This window comes from Rhopalosiphum maidis, chromosome 2 (assembly GCF_003676215.2).
Source record: "Rhopalosiphum maidis isolate BTI-1 chromosome 2, ASM367621v3, whole genome shotgun sequence".
NCBI lineage: Eukaryota > Metazoa > Arthropoda > Insecta > Hemiptera > Aphididae > Rhopalosiphum > Rhopalosiphum maidis.
Genome location: NC_040878.1, coordinates 49,005,451 through 49,022,335, shown reverse-complemented (window position 1 = coordinate 49,022,335; position 16,885 = coordinate 49,005,451). Strand labels below are relative to the sequence as shown.

The window sequence follows — 16,885 nt, the reverse complement described above, 5'->3', positions numbered from 1 at the left end:
TATTTTGGGAAATTATAAGTAATATAATTTTGATACCTATTATGGTATTGTAACGCAAAATCGATCGGGTAACGTAATTATATTGTGCATCGGTTACCTAAAGTAATATCATTGATTATAAATACTAGTTTTATAATAACTATCTACAACTAATAATGCCTGTATTTAAAGCTAAAACAATCAAATAATATAAGTATAATTATAATACACATTATGTGTATCACATTACTCGGCTTGTCAGGCGCATTATACAGACAATTTCACTACATTTATGCATAGAGCAACACATTAATGATTAATGATAATAATATTATAATGTCTAATCAAAGTGTTTTAACATACTATCTGCAGCTGATTTAACTTGACACTTGGTGTAGTATACCGTTAGTCGAGAACATAATAACATATAGCTCAATGGATATTTTTAGTTAAAAGTCTTTTTAAAAAAAATATTAGGTCTTATAGCCGAGTTATAGGTACTACTTATGTTCTTTTTTTGTTAGAAGATTATAATCGTTTAAAAGTTTTATAAGTATTGAAAAAATAAATGATAATATACATAACTAAAAATTAGTTAGTGTTGATTGAGTGACGAGTGTATTGGTACATTTAAAATTATATATGGTTTTAATGCGTAAAATGTCTAGCCGCCCAACAATTCACCATTCGTCTTAGTATGTAATTAGCATAGTCAGCATATATATAAATACCAGTCGTTCGTAAGTTGACCTTGTGTGTTATCGTCGAACAGGACGACTGCTACACTTGGAGAAAATGCTGCAATAAGTCAGTGTTATTGTGTACGGTAGTTCAGTTTGAGTCGATATACCGTCCGTTTAGTCCAGGGGTCGCCAACGATTAAGGAGAGGTCTATCCGGGGCGGAAGCCTCGGGCCCTCTCTGGTACCAAAATGAAAGGGATCATAAATTTTAAGCTAATACGTTTTTCTGTGATTTAAAAATAGTTTTTCTATTTTTTAAAATACATTTTTCTTATAGACAAAATTTAACTAAATACCTACCTACAAAATCACGGGAAATTGCTCGTGCTCTAATATTGTTTGTATATCTTATCTCGATGCATAATACTAGTTATGGTCATGAATGATTTTTGAGATAAGCACATATTATAACATTTTGTCTCAAAATCAACTTCATATAATCATATTTCATTTTCTATATATTATCGCATGAAATTCAATAGAATCTAGTTACAATAAAGACATAAGTGTTGATCAATCTGTGTTTACTGATTACTATAATATGTAAAGTAAAAATGTAATCCCTATAATATGTAGATATTTCAATATTGATGGCTATTTGACCGCAGAATTATCTTGTAAATACATTGTATGTAATGTACCTAAGTAGTAAGTACCATAGATAAAATAATACTAAGTAAATGGTAATTGGTAAAAACTAAGTATCATCATTATCAAACATAGAGTAATACATGGTATCATTACATATTCATAGAATTACAGAATAGATGAAATCTATTCAGTAGATATATTAATAGATGATGATTTATATGATAATACAGAGTACAGACTATATGCAAATTTATTTTATATTTTATTGGTTTAATAAGAAACATATTATATAGTTTTGAGACAACGGCGTTGATCCGCGTTATCACTTGGGCGCGAATTCTGGGAGTGCTAAGGGTGGTTAGCATACTCAATGTATTTTTTTTTTATTGTAGAACTTCACTTTTCAACTTTGCGACTGGGGGGAGTGTAGTCGGTAGTTTGGTACGCGAAAAAGGTCGAATTATCAGAAATTACAGAACCCTTATAAGGAAAATATTAAAGTAGCAATTAATTTTATATATCTACCATAAATTGGAAAATCTAAATGTATTTTTAAATTATTCATATCGATAATACTATGGTCGGAAGAGTGGAACCAACTGTGGGTGGATGAGAAGAGTTCTACTGTATTATGATTTAAATGGGCGAGCCCAATTACAATGGTATATGGAACATATAAAATAAAATATAAATTCATATTTATATGAAATAAATATCAAAATTCATAATTTATTATAATAATAATTACGGGTCATTGATATTTGATAAGTTAATTTTGGAGAAACTTGAGCATCCCCAGAGTACAGGGTTATTATTATTATTATTATTATAGGTGGATTTGCACCTATGGACCACAACGCACATATTTTAATTATTTTGTGTTCCTATAAAATTCTAATTAAAAAACTAAAATTTCAAAATATTTTGTAAATTATGAAAATGATAATAATTTTAACAAATGTTTCAATAATTTAAACATTTCAAACTTCAAGTGCTTATACGTTTATGTAATGTAAAAATAAAAAAAAATTATCAAGTCTGTTATTATTTTTTTTTTTTTAATAACTATTGCAAGCAAAACAAAATCGTATTTATCAAATAAATATAAGCAACTGAATTAATCTATATATTTTATGAACTTTGACCAATTACCTAATCCTACATGGCTACATATCTATCGTTGTTTACTTTAAATAAAAGAAAACACAAATAGGTACCTAGCAGGAAGAAACAAAGTTTACATTTGTCTGTCTCTTGCACATTATTATCAAATACTATTAAAAAACAATTTATTTGTATAAATAAAATTGTTTTTACCAAGATCAAACAAAAAAATATCTATATTATATGTCTTGATTTATTAAGTTAGTTTAAAATAATTTACAAATTTTCATATTTTTATATTTTTGAAAGAACAAACTATGAAGAATGTATTGTTATTTTAAATTGTTCAAGCATATCTATTTATAATTATATTTATATACATAACTCGAAAGAAATGCAATATACACATATTTTTATATATATTTTTTAAATTAATTTTTACTTTGTTAAGCTTTCAGGTATTTACAGCTTATTGACAGTGATGTAATTATGTCACTACAATATTTCGATATATATCGTCACCATAGCCACAGTCAGGATATATATTATAATATATATATATATATATGGACTAAATAAACATTACTTTGCTACAAATAAAATAAAATAAAATTATAATGGTATTCAGCATTGATACAATTGTCAAAATTCAATAGCTCGATAGATCATAATATCACAAAATATTACGTTGTAGTCCATACTGCATAATGTAAGCAAAAACAAAAAAAAATATAAAAAGTCAATGAGGGGATCTGACCCCTACGTCCCCTTTGTATACGGCACTGGTTATACAGCCACCTAAAAGACTGGCGGCATGGTGGTTAGCTGTAAAAGCGCTATTAACGACGCCGCCCGATTACAGTACCAAATATCACGGTGATAGTAGCACGTTACAGCGGCGGCGGAAATTTTTCACAGGTCAGCGTTGCTGTGGTCAACGGCAATCCCAATCAAATTACCGGACGGTGAGGCAAGTGCCAGATTGATATGTATAATGTATATACATGCAGCGTTCCGAGCGCATGCCGATGCAAAACTGACAGCACGATGTCATGCAGTGATGACGTGATGTAATCATGTCAATACAATATTTTGGTATATAATAAATAAGTATATATATATATCGTTACCACTCACCACAGTCAAAGTAAGGGATATATATGATATAATATATTAAGGATCTCGTTCAGTACCGTCGTCACTGCAGCACTCAAAGACATGCTGACCATTGGTTGTGAGTTTCCACGTAATGCCACGTCACACAATATTTGGTTTATTTTTAATTTTTATGCTTTTACAATATCTCGGTGAGACGTCTCCGACACCGACACTGTGGTTTCGTACGGTCGCAAAATTACACCATTTGCGTATTGGTTCGGCTTCTTTATCGGTCGCCGTATTTTTTTTATGTGTTCATGTGCCTCATCACTCCTGCTCCAAGTCCTCTAACGCCGTTTTTATATGGACGTGCGTCCGTGATTGCCACCACTTCTTGGCAACCTACTCGGTGTCAAATGCTTCGGTACGTTTTTAATATTTTTATCGTTGTTGTCCGGCTTCTTCGCCGGATTGTTCCATCGCCGCACGCCAACTTCTCTACCGATTGCCGTTACCTATTTGTTATACGTGCAAATGCAGTGCATGCAGTGCATCGCTTTAACTATATCGTTATATATGACGTTTCGTATCCAAAATTAAGCAGTCGGTCACATTGTTACGTAACGATTAATTGTCGAGCTCTCGTACATCAGTAACAATTGCCACAACTGATATTGGTGTCATTAAGGCAGCGTCGTTGTCCACTTCGGTACCGCAAGCCACCGTGTCACTGTCGCCGCCGAGCCGCGTGATCGTATAAGGCGCGTGTCGTTCGGCTGGCCGCCATGCAGAGGAAGTCTTATGCGTTAGGTAATAACCGACCGTGCGATACCCGTGAACTCGTCACAAGACGGGGTGCCGGAGAACGTGCGTTGGTGGTTTATCGCCAAACTCCGTATTGCCTCTTATTTTTCGTACCCGCGATACTGCATCGCTGCAGTCGTCTCATGCGACGGCTTCTCCTAAGAGCCACAATTTTTCGTACGTCGTCGGTTCGTCAACTACTGTATATCGTCGACAGGCGACAGTGGAAAATTTGATAACTGTTGCGACAACGGGACGGGGAAACAAAAGCGAGTCCGTGCACAATATGTAAAGTAGAACTTTACATACATTGTCAGTAGTGTGGCTGGAACAGTTAACGAACAAAAAAACGTTTAATGTTCGATATTTTCATTTATATTTTAGGCCTTCGTCACTTTTTGATTATTTCGCCGTAAAAAATTGATTTTACGTATTTTTTTAGTGTTCAGAACGTAAGAGAACCCTACGCAAAGGTTATAGCGTGAACAAGACCGTATACAATGTGACCTAGAACCTTGTACCGCTGTTGTACCCAGTAGCCGTCCCGTTGTGCAGAAGGCGATATGGCGCCAGATAACCTGCATAGATATATTTGTCTTATGATTGCAAAATTATAATAATCTTAATTATTATCATAAATAAAAAAAAAGACAATACATTTTATATTCCGGGCGCGCAAAATAATAGGTACCTTCTAATTCAATATTATTTTTTATAGTTCATAGGCTTGTAAGTGGATCTAGAGGATTGTGATCTAAAAATTAGTCCAAACTGAGATGGATATGAACATTATGAACCCTCAACCCGCATTTCCCCGGTGAACATCATTAAAGGAAACGTATTTCGAGATCGAATGCGTATCAACAACTGCACCTTACATGGAGTGACCGTTAAATCGTGCATTTATACACACGCGGTTATGTAAATACGACAATATTCGCGTAACAGCACATTCGAGGTGAATATATATCCATCTTGGGCACATTTATTTCACGCCTATTCGAATGGATTTTGACAACATACAATCGGTAGCACTGTGGACTAATATCGGATTACAACCTTGGTGATTTTATATAGTTTACTGTCGGCACGAGATGGTTCTCTCACCTTATTCGTGCACCTTGAACACCACGGCATAGAACGATACCGCGTCCGCCCGCGCCCGGTTGTATAAAAACGAATTAAAGGCCGTGGGTCACAACCACTGAAAACCAAACCGTCGAATGTCGATGTCTTGTATACCGCTAACCAAGAAGAGTTACAAATATATAAATATATTGGCCACTGATTGACAATAATACTATATGTAATATGTATATATTACATTACGGTTGTAAGGAAGCATATTCCTACTAATAATAATATGCACAACGGACGTATTTAATACGGCACAATTACAAGGTGTCAGGTGACCTTTAATTTATCTTCATTCATAGTAGCAAATTTTAGTAGCATTCTCAAGCAAAACTTAATTACTTTTAAAACTAAAAACGAGTGTTTGCAAGCCACCTACCCAAGTAACAATTGTCAATGATAAAGGTTGATAAATATTTAATTTTAAATAACTAAATATTTAAAAATTAATATTTGTTGTTCATTATTTATAATAAATAATTATTATTACAATAATAATTTAAATTTATTTAATACGTATTAGTTAAATTATATGACTATAAAATATATTGAATTCAATATACATAAAACATTTAATATTGATTAAAAATAAATATATAATAAGGATAGTTAATAGTGGTTTAATAAATATTTACAATATTGTATATAAATAATATTAAAAGTTAATTATTCGATTAAAATTAAAATTTCTATGTGTCTATATGATATACTTAGCCATGCGCACGGGAGTGTCAAAATGGGCTTGCGAATTAATTTTGAAACATTAAACTAACTGTTAAATAAACTGCAAAACTACTCGAACTTCAAAATGCTATAATTCAAAAATTAATGAATTGCGGTAAATTTTGACCTCACCATCTTTTTTATTAACAAAATCGCGAAAAAAAGGGTTTCCGGTAAAGCAGAAATCTGAAGTATACTATATTATGATTGTGTGAACACTATATCAATTTATTATCAATTATTATATTATCAAAAAGCCCCAGAAAATATCTCCGATATAAAAATACGATAAAAAAGACCTGTACCAACAAAATACATAATGTCATAATTTTTTTTTTTTTTTTATAGGTTGTTACATTTTATAATTTTAAACTTTTAAACAATAAACTTATATTTAAATAAGTATGTAACATTATTACATTAACACATTTATAACTATATAAATATAATAAAATATTATTTTAACTGTGATTTAATTGCAGATATTATTTAATGTCATATACTTGATGTATTTTTTTTTTATAGTTACCTTTTTAATAAAATAAATGTAGTACCTAGTGTAATAAATTAGGTGCATAATAATTTAGTATAATATAATGTTTAAAAAAACGTGAACAAGTGACCATGGTAATGAATGATTAATAAAATAATTGATATTGTTTAGTTAAAAAATAGTTAGGATACACTATATTTTACTAATAATGCCTGTATTTAAAGCTAAAATGATCAAATAATATATAAATAAAATAAAAATAATAATACACATTATTATTATGACGTGTATCGCATTACTTTGCTTGTCCGGCGCATTGTACAGACAATTTCACTACATTTATGCGTAGAGCAACACACTGATGATAACATATTATATAATGTCTAATCAAAGTGTTTTTTACGTACTTATATCTACTATCTGCAGCTGATTTAACTTGACACTCTGTGTAGTATACCGTTAGTCGACAACATAATGATATACAGCTGAATGGAATTTAGTTATAAAAGTCTTTTGAAAAAGAAATTCAGATCTTATATAGGTACTAATTATGTTCTTTTTTGTTAGAAGATTATAATCGTTTAAAAGTTTTATAAACATTGAAAGAATAAATAATAAATACACATAACTAAAAATTAGTTAGTGTTGATTGAGTGACGAGTGTTTTGGTACACTTAAAATCGTCATCGTTTTGGTGCCTTATCGTCGAACAGAACGACTGCACCACACGGATAAAATGCTGCAATAGCCATTAAGTAAACTAATTATGTCGTTATAAATCCACTACGCACGTTATTCGGCCACCCAAAGACTTTGGCGGCGTGGTGGTTAGCTGTGAAATCGCGGTTAACGACGCCGCCCGATTACAGTACCAAATATTACCACGGTGATGTGGCACGTTACGACGGCGGCGGAAATTGTTCACAGGTCAGCGTTGCCGTGATGGTCAACGGCATTCCCAATCAAATTACCGGCCGGTGAAGCAAGTGCCAGATTGATATGTATAATGTATATACATGCAGCGTTCCGAGCGCACGCCGATGCCGATGCAAAACTGACATGTCAGCGATGTAATCATGTCACTACAATATTTTGATATGTATAATAAATAAATATATATCGTTACCACGGTCACAGTCGGGATATATATATTATACAATATATGGATCTCGTTCAGTACCGTCGTGCCACCGCAACTAGACGTCGTCACTGCAGCACACACACACACACACATGCTGACCGTTGGTTGTGAGTTTCCGTAATGCCACGTCACGCGATATTTGATTTATTTTCAATTTCTTTGCTTTTACAATGTATCGGCGAGACGTCTCCGACACCGACATTGCGGTTTCGTACGATCGCAAAATACCATTTGCGAATTGGATCGGCTTCTTTACCGGTCGCCGTGTTACTCGTGTGCCTCCTCGATTGCATTCGGCCGTTCGTCAGCCTCCGCCGGCGTTGCGACGCGTACACTCCGTACACCGTGCCGTATTCATATTGACGTGCGTTTGAGTGTGCCACCATCACAATATCATGGCAACCTACTCGGTGTTAAACGCTCATTCACTACGTTTTTAATGTTTTTATCATTTTTTTCGCCGGATGTTCCATCGCCGCACGCCAACTTAACTATACCGTTTGCCGTTACCTTTGCGGCTTTGTACGTGCAATGCAGTACATGCAGTCTATAACTCTAACTGTACCGTTATAATATATGACGTTTCATGTCCATCCAGCATTCGGTCGTATTGTTCCGTAAACTTGATTTACTGATACTAATTAATTATTGTGTGCGTACGTCTCCGATTGCTGGTGTAGCATCACCCATACTATACGTAAATGTGACAAGTCCGTCACAAATATTGTCGAGAAACCTACTGTCTAACACTTGGACGACGAATCGTTCTTGTGCACCCGTGAGAGGATTCATTCATAGAATGAAAATTCTAAAATTTTAAAGTATTCCAACCAAATCCAGATGAATTGAGCTGGTTAGAGGGTAAATATGGAAAAAGTGCTTCGGCCGACCTCAAGTACACTTAACAAAGAATTCAAACATGTTTTCAAAAAAAATGTCAGGTTACTAGGTCGTTCAGTATGTTGGTAATACCAGGTAGAATTATAACCAAGAAAAGTGTCTAGATTTCATACCTAATTCAATTTTTAAAACTTATTAAAATACGACTAATTTCGCAATAATGAAAACCAAAAACTTTCTAAATAACAGAATGGACGATCTATATGAAGTCTCGAATGCACATAGTTACTTACAATTTCTTAGTATGAATGAACACAGTTTTGAAGGTCTAAAACATAAAGTAAGCATATATGAATATATTTTAATAATAATAATTTCAATCGGGGGTTGTGGATTTTTAATTTTTACGATTATGCTTATAACAAAAACAGTACAATAACACATATCACGGATAAGCATGAACCGATGTGTTTCAGTTATGTTTCGAAACGAATAACATACCACAACAACGACAGCTTTTCACAAGCACAGCCAACAATGGAACCATACACTGACGGACCAGGAAAACAATCCGTACCACCATAACCAAAACTAAAAACTCCGTATTAAAATGCAAAAATCGGGGATTTTTATTTTCAGAGGGGAGTGATGTAGTAATCCGTCGTTTCCTTGTTATTTTTACCTTGAATTGATTAGGATATTGTTTTTGTTTATTTGAATCTAATAGATTTTATAAATATATATAATCAAAATAAATTTCATTTGGCGAAGGTCATTTATACTCCACTTATACCACACATGGGCACCAAGCTGTTTAACCGGAAGAAGAACAGATATACGCATATGCGTAAGTTTTTATTCTTATTATTTTATGGAATTAAATGAGCATTTAAAACTAAAAAAAATATTTATTGTCACAGATAATCTATTAACCGGATGACGTAAAAACGCATATTTAATTTTCGAGTTAGCAATGAATAAAATATCCAGGTCGTAGAGTAATTATATATTTATTTTTACCTATATTAACAGCGTTACACATTTTTAATCTACCCGTTAAAACAATAAGAAGCTGACGTAGCATATTTTATATTTCCACTAGTATTGCATAGACAAATTAAATGTATACAGTATAAACATTATAAACTATAACCACTTAAGTCCTCAATAATCAATTAAGGATTAAAACGTTAGTATTGATGCTGTCTTTATTAACATCAAAATAAGCATTTATTGTTATTCATTTACGGATACATTTTTTATCCGAAACGACTCAGGCCACCTTAAACTTATAAGTTGGACATATTTTAAATTATCTAGCGGTGTAGAACGATAGTTTCACATCACTATGCACCAGATATCACGTTCAATCATTACTTTTTTTTTTAATAATAATTGTTAGATATTAGTTTTAGCAAATAGCAATGTTATAGAATTTATATTAGCATTAAATTTACTAAATTATATTGGATTAACAATTACAAACACATTAACATCAAAGCATAAAGATTACAAAAACAGCACATGGAATCATGAAGGTTAAATTAGCAGCACAATAATATTAGGCAGTAATGTGGCAGACACAATTGGATATCAACAAAAAAAAAAAAGGAGAAAAATCATTTGAAAAAAATTAATCAACTGATCATACTTCATTGGACAGATTATTGATAAATTTTACTCTAGAATCCCTATTGCAAAAGGGTATACAAGATCAATTGAATCTAGTATAAAAACTATTGGTCAGCATTTAATAATACTAATGTCTATTGCATGGATTATCCACTCATCAGATAGCGTCCCGCGGGCCACATTTTATCCGGCCCGCAGACAAAGAATAAATAACACATAATATTACGACATTATATGTGTTAATGTTGTAAATTATTATTTTTGAATAATATTATTGGTTTTTAAATAATGTAAAGCTTATATTGTAAACTATTAAAACATATACTTATAATTTTGATGGCCAGCGAAAAATTTTCAGATTCCTAATATGGCCCTTCAAAAATATTAATTGGTGACCCCGGATCTATTGTATGTTTTAAAACATAATTAATGATTCGAGAATGCCTAAGTACTTACTGGAAAAATTATTGTCATAGGATTTATTGTTGTTATGGAAAGTATCTCGGAAATATCTTATAAACTGTTGTATAAAAATCAGAACATATTAAAATCTGTTCTCAAGATTATATTATAATGGAGTTCTACTTTGTGTACATTCCAACGCAACAAAAATCTTTATTATATTCAGTTTAAGTTTAAATACACTTTGAAGTAATAATTATTATTATCTACAAGGAATATAACTGTAAACAATAGAAATTGTTGCAATCATCGATAATGACATATTAGAATTTTGCTGGGATTAAGGGATTTAAAAATAGTATAAAGGTAGAAACGATAGATAATGATGAAAGTAACAATTTTATATAAACTTAATATTAACAGTTATACTTATAAAAATATATTATAATGATATTTTAGTTTATATTTGAGGATATGTAGGTATTATAAATGTGTCTTTTTTGTATTAAAACATTAAAAGAACGTAAATCTGAATAATTTGATCATACCTATACCAACAGCAGTTTAAAATTTACTTATTTTGTACATAGAAGGAAATTATTTATTATTTCAAAGCGATTTTAGGTATCGAGATGATTACTATTTACTATATTATAATGGACGTGTCAAATTTGTGTTCAACAATTTATCATTGTGCATTTGTGTTAGCAAAATGATACTGAGCAGATTGTGGAGTGATGAATGTATTGATTTTACAATGACATGCTTTTTTTTTTTTTTGGTGTGTGTACATAATAAGTAGTTGATAAAATGCTTCAATCTTCAACTTTGAAAGTGGTTTTTGATTGAAAACTTTATAAGTTTCATATACTTTACAAAGGTTAAAATAAAAATTTTTTGGAATTTTCAAAATAACCGAAAAACATTTTTACGCACCTTCACGCCAAAGTCAGCACTCATCATCAAATGTATTTGTTGAACAATAATTTTGTAAATTATTTGTGGCTTATTAGTTATTATTAACTACAAAACATGTTAATTACATAATTTGCATTAGTATTACTTCTTACTTTCAACTATTATGTTAAATCTTACACCAAAATGAGAAAAGTTAAATAAATATAGTTCCTATATCTGAATCTTCATTTTATATTTATGTAAATTCGTAAATATAATTACAATATTCTCAACATGTTTTTTTTCATCCTTTTATAAAGTCAAATGAAATTCATATTTACAGAATAAACATCAACATCAAATGTTGAACAATTTATCCATTACTTATTATTTTCAATAAACTATGTTTCTACGTACAAACAACATTCTTATACATATTAAATAAAGATTTATCTTGGAACTGAATATGGCTGTTCTTCTCCAGATTCATGGTATTTGATGTAGCTTTTTTTGTGACTAAAATCTTTTTTGTCCTCTTGCCAACCTCTTTTAGGTGCATTATTATAATTGAACCGTTTTTCGGTCAAGCCATAAAGATTATCAATTTCTTCTAAATCATCTCTAAAAAATAAATAAAATTGTTAGTTAAATAAATGTAACTGAGCAGAACAATAATTGTATTGATTTTACAATAGTCTATATTTTTTAAGTTTTATGACTGTCGCCACCTATTAGAACAAGAAAAATGCTTCAATCATAAACTTCAAGGATAGTTTCTGGTAGAAAATTGGTTCTAGTAACTATCTAGTATTTTAAGTACATTAAGATGTAAAGTAAAATATTTTTCTAGACAAAAAGCTTTAAAATGTAATATAGTTTATAGTATATTATTCTTATAACAATTAAAAAAAAAAAAATAATTTCATATTTAAATTTATTTTCATAACTTAATTATTTTTCAGTATATTTGAAATTACAATATTGATGATTCTTTTAAATGTATACAATTCATATACTTATAACATTTGTTTTTATTTGTATTTTATATTATAGAAAAGCGATAAATAAAAAAGAATTTATTTTAATATGCAAATACAGTAGAAACTCATTTAACCATCATTTTTTGTTATTCATCATCGGTCAACATAAAAAAAAAAGGTAATGATGCAATCATTGAAATTTTGAATGATAATCACATTATTTTTAATGTCACTGCCGTTGACGAAGAAGTTGATGACAACATCGAAGATTTAGTGCTTGACTTAAAACCACCAACTAACTACGCAGAATCAAAAGCAACGCAGGTCTTATTTTTTATAAAATACGAAACATAGCCGCTCAAAAAGCTCGTGCTTCAAAAAAACAGAAGAAAATGACGGATTATTTAGTATGGGATTATTTTTGTCTGCAAATGACAATGTAAAATATATACGGTTATTGAAAAATTATATTTTGTATTATTGTATATTTCTGTTAACTGACTATTTGATTAACTGTTATTATCCCAGTCTCGACAGTGGCGGTTAATCGTGTTTCTACAGTATTAACAATTATTTATTTCCACATTTATAAAGAAATCATTATAAATTATGTTATTTTTACTACTAGTAATGATATTACTATATTAGTGAGTTAAACTTGTAATAATTAGTACTAATTAATATGTTTACAGCTATTTAAAATTTGGAATCAATTTGGAATTGTATGTAAATGTATGTTAATCAACATTTTAAAATAATATTACTCTACAGTAGTCTGCAAACAATACAACAAAATTAACTTAGTTAGAAGACTGTGATATAGTTATACTCGTCAATGTCAAATAACATAAAAGTCCATTACAATTGAAACAAAAATAAAGATCTAACGAAACATATTGTTAATATAAATAAATCTATAAGAATATAGGTACGTAAATTGAACATAGATAATAAGTACATAAACATTGATTTGACAAACCTATAACAAACTGTTCCACATCGTAGTGCTGCTACTTTTTTATTAGTTATGGGGTCTGTAACATCACCTAAGGGATACACCACTTTGAGAACTTGATGAGTAATATGTGTTGTTAGTTTTTCTGGTAATTCCTGAATAAGCACAACATCACCAGTCTTGCATTGTTTTTCTGGATCATGAGCATAGTACACTTCATCTTTATTAAAATACTATACATAAAAAAAAAAAAACCATAAGAATAATATTATTTTTGTACAATAAATAACAATCTATTATATAACTCACCATTAAAAGGTTTTGGTCTAATTCTAATTTCTTAACAATAATTTTTGATGCATTTTGTTTGACAGATGGAGCACACCGGCCCAAAAGCAGTAAAGATTTAGCAGCTCCAACTAAACTCATGGCTATGGTCAGCGATTATAGTTAAAAACTTGGCTCAAACTCAATATAAAACACGAAGAAACAATCAGAGATCTTATATTCTTTTATTTTTAATTGTGATATGATTGATATAAACTATGAAGTTACCTATTACAAAGTACAAATGCATAAAAAATTAATTTTAACAGAAAAAAACATGCTCGAACATCGTATCTCCTAAACAGGACTTAAAATTGTTATCACAGATTAAAAATATTAATAATAATATTATCTTAAAGCGCACTGAATACTGATAAAATGGAATAAAGATAAGAATGTGAAATTTACAATATTGAAAATTATTACTCATTACCGCGATTGAAGATATCTTTAATCGTAATATTCATATATTCGTACTCATTACTAAAAACAGTAAAAACATTAGTAAATAGTAATTAGTAATAAGTGACTTCACAAAAATAATAGTCGTGCATGTAAACTGTGATTAACCTATAGTGCCTTATTATAATTATTATTATATTATATAACGTCATAATATTAGTCTGTGCTGGGGACACAGAGTTTGTAGAGCTACAAATTTTTAATTGAACAAGACATAACAAACATTGAAATGTCCATTATCTAATACAGCCAATATAGGTATGCATAGTAATTACAGTCGAGAATACAAATTATTCTGTTTAGGTAAATAACCTGCTTGGAAATGAAATCTGTTATCCAATGTTTAAGTCACAGTTTTTATGTATGTACCATACGCTTAAATGAAAAATTCTAACCAAGATCTAAGATTTTATATGTTACGAATTTAAAAATATTCAATCGGTATCACCGACTTAGTATTATAAAATAATTGTAGGAGGCTTAACAATTTATTATTAATAGAACTACATTATAAGGAATAAGGACTATTTGTTCTTTATATTAAATTTGTAACAGAAAATCATAATAAATAGAATACTTTTTTTTTGTTTATTAAGGCTATTTATTCACGGTGCTGCAGCTGTCTTAAAATATGTTCTTAGCAGTTTGTATAAAGTCTAATTATTTTTTGAAAAATTTTTCGAATTTCAAAAATAAAGTTCAGATTATTACAACAAATAAAACCTACTCAACTGTACCCTACGTACAAGGACAATCACCAGAGAACAAAATAAGAGAGTATTTCTATTACATAGATCACCAAGGAATGGTTTGTAGATAAATATGTATTAATTAGTTAACTGGTAAATGTAATAAAAATGTTTGGTACAAAATATTTGTTAAAATATCTAGTACTTTACTTGCTATACTTCAGAATCTAAAACTTAACTATTGAATAAAATCAATTAATTTCTTTTATTAATTTATTATTCTAAATATTTTTTCTAAAAACTTGTGATTTGTATGTTTATTTACATGTTATAACCTTTGGAAAAAAATACAATGATTATATTTTTTTAAATATTTGCCATTTTTAATGCCTTATTACCAGTGCTCGAATTTGGAAAAATTAAGTAGAGGAGCTCAATCAAACGATTTAAAAACTGCATTCCAAGGGTACAATTACTTAATACAGGCCCATGGGGGGCTTCACCCCCCTTTGCTACCTTGATTAGATTTTAAATACCACTTTTCCACTACACAGATATTTTAATTCTACCTTCATACTAGTCTACATAATATATATGTACAATAAATTATAGGCAAAGAACAGTATGATATTATATTTAATTAACAAGCAAACTACAAAAAAAATATACAGGGCCGTGGAAATGATAATAATAATAATAATAAATTAATAAACTATTATCAAAAATAATTTTGATACTAAAACTTGTAAAATTCATTACCCCCCAATTCGAGCACTGCTTATTACTTATTAGACATTTAACTTATTTTACAACATTTTTCATTTTATTTTAAGATAATGAATAAATATTAAAATATTTGTAATTTTTAGCTTTTTCTGGATGATAGCAAAATGAAAAATTTTACATCAGCTTATAAAGGTAAACATTTTGTTATGTTTAATAAATGTTTTATAATAACAATTACAACTGTTATTTTTTAATTTATAATTTAAATAAATGTCGTAATAATTTCAACATGTTTTAAAATATATTTTTTTTTTCAGAAATAGATTTTTTAGTTTTTTTTTTCAAGCGGTTAAAATTAAATACAACTGATCGATATAAGGAACACTTTCCATGGATATCATTATGTGGTAGAGAACGGAATTTTGTTAGATGTGACGACCATCCAATCGTCTTCAATCAAGTAATTAAAGGTGATGATGGCAATCTCTTATTTTGTCATAACCATGCAGGTCCAAAGTTGACAGTTTTATTTCAACCCGATAAACTTTGGATGGATGTTGAAAACGGTAGAGTTTACCATCCAGCCAATGAGCAACATGGATCAATAGGACTTGTATCATCTAAAACAGCTATTGAATTCAGTAAAATGTTTATATACAATGATACAAATAACTATGTGCCTACACATTTTTTGTGGAATGGTAAAAAGTACGTTCTAAACCCAGATTGGTTCAGACATTTGATTCGCAAATAAGTAAAATTCAAGTTTTTAAGTGAATAGTGTCAATCTTAAATATATATATTATATAATATATATGTGTGTAATTAAAAAGTCTGCATTGTTGAAATTGATCTGTACATTTTTTTATTTTTTAAATTTTATTAATGTAGTTTTTTTCTGCAATAACAATTATTGTCAATTAGTGTAAGAGATACTATAACAACTCTGTAGAAATTGGACTACAATAAAAATAATATATCATTGTACAAGGCTCAATATTTTATAAATAACAAATAAGTTTGATTCTTTTAGTTTAGATTTTACAAGTATTATTTTTAATACTTTTAATGAGAGTGGATCACTTATACAAGTCTTAGGCAATCATTAATTTTTTTTAGAATACTTTGTATTATAAATTTTATTAATTTGTATCACTGTTACTCAT

General features: G+C 29.7%; 2 protein-coding genes across 3 annotated transcripts; one reads left to right on the top strand and one right to left on the bottom strand.

Moving 5' to 3' along the window:
• Positions 1 to 11,875: 11,875 nt before the first annotated feature.
• On the bottom strand, positions 11,876 to 14,129 carry LOC113552063 (28S ribosomal protein S17, mitochondrial). Its single transcript, XM_026954731.1, has 3 exons — positions 13,825 to 14,129; positions 13,540 to 13,748; positions 11,876 to 12,201 (listed from the first exon to the last, which is right to left on the bottom strand). Exons 1-3 carry the CDS (start codon positions 13,942 to 13,944, stop codon positions 12,030 to 12,032), a joined length of 501 nt encoding a protein of 166 aa, XP_026810532.1. The 5' UTR covers positions 13,945 to 14,129; the 3' UTR covers positions 11,876 to 12,029.
• Positions 14,130 to 14,239: 110 nt separating this feature from the next.
• Positions 14,240 to 16,783, top strand: LOC113552062 (UPF0598 protein CG30010). 2 transcript variants are annotated; one of them, XM_026954730.1, is made up of 4 exons: positions 14,240 to 14,298; positions 14,901 to 15,112; positions 15,863 to 15,911; positions 16,037 to 16,783. In XM_026954730.1, the coding sequence occupies exons 2-4, from the start codon at positions 14,936 to 14,938 to the stop codon at positions 16,471 to 16,473; spliced, it is 663 nt and encodes a 220-aa protein (XP_026810531.1). In that variant the 5' UTR covers positions 14,240 to 14,298; positions 14,901 to 14,935; the 3' UTR covers positions 16,474 to 16,783. The 2 variants fall into 2 exon arrangements, with proteins under 2 accessions (XP_026810531.1, XP_026810530.1); XM_026954729.1 differs by having other exon boundaries at positions 14,267 to 14,562.
• Positions 16,784 to 16,885: the final 102 nt, after the last annotated feature.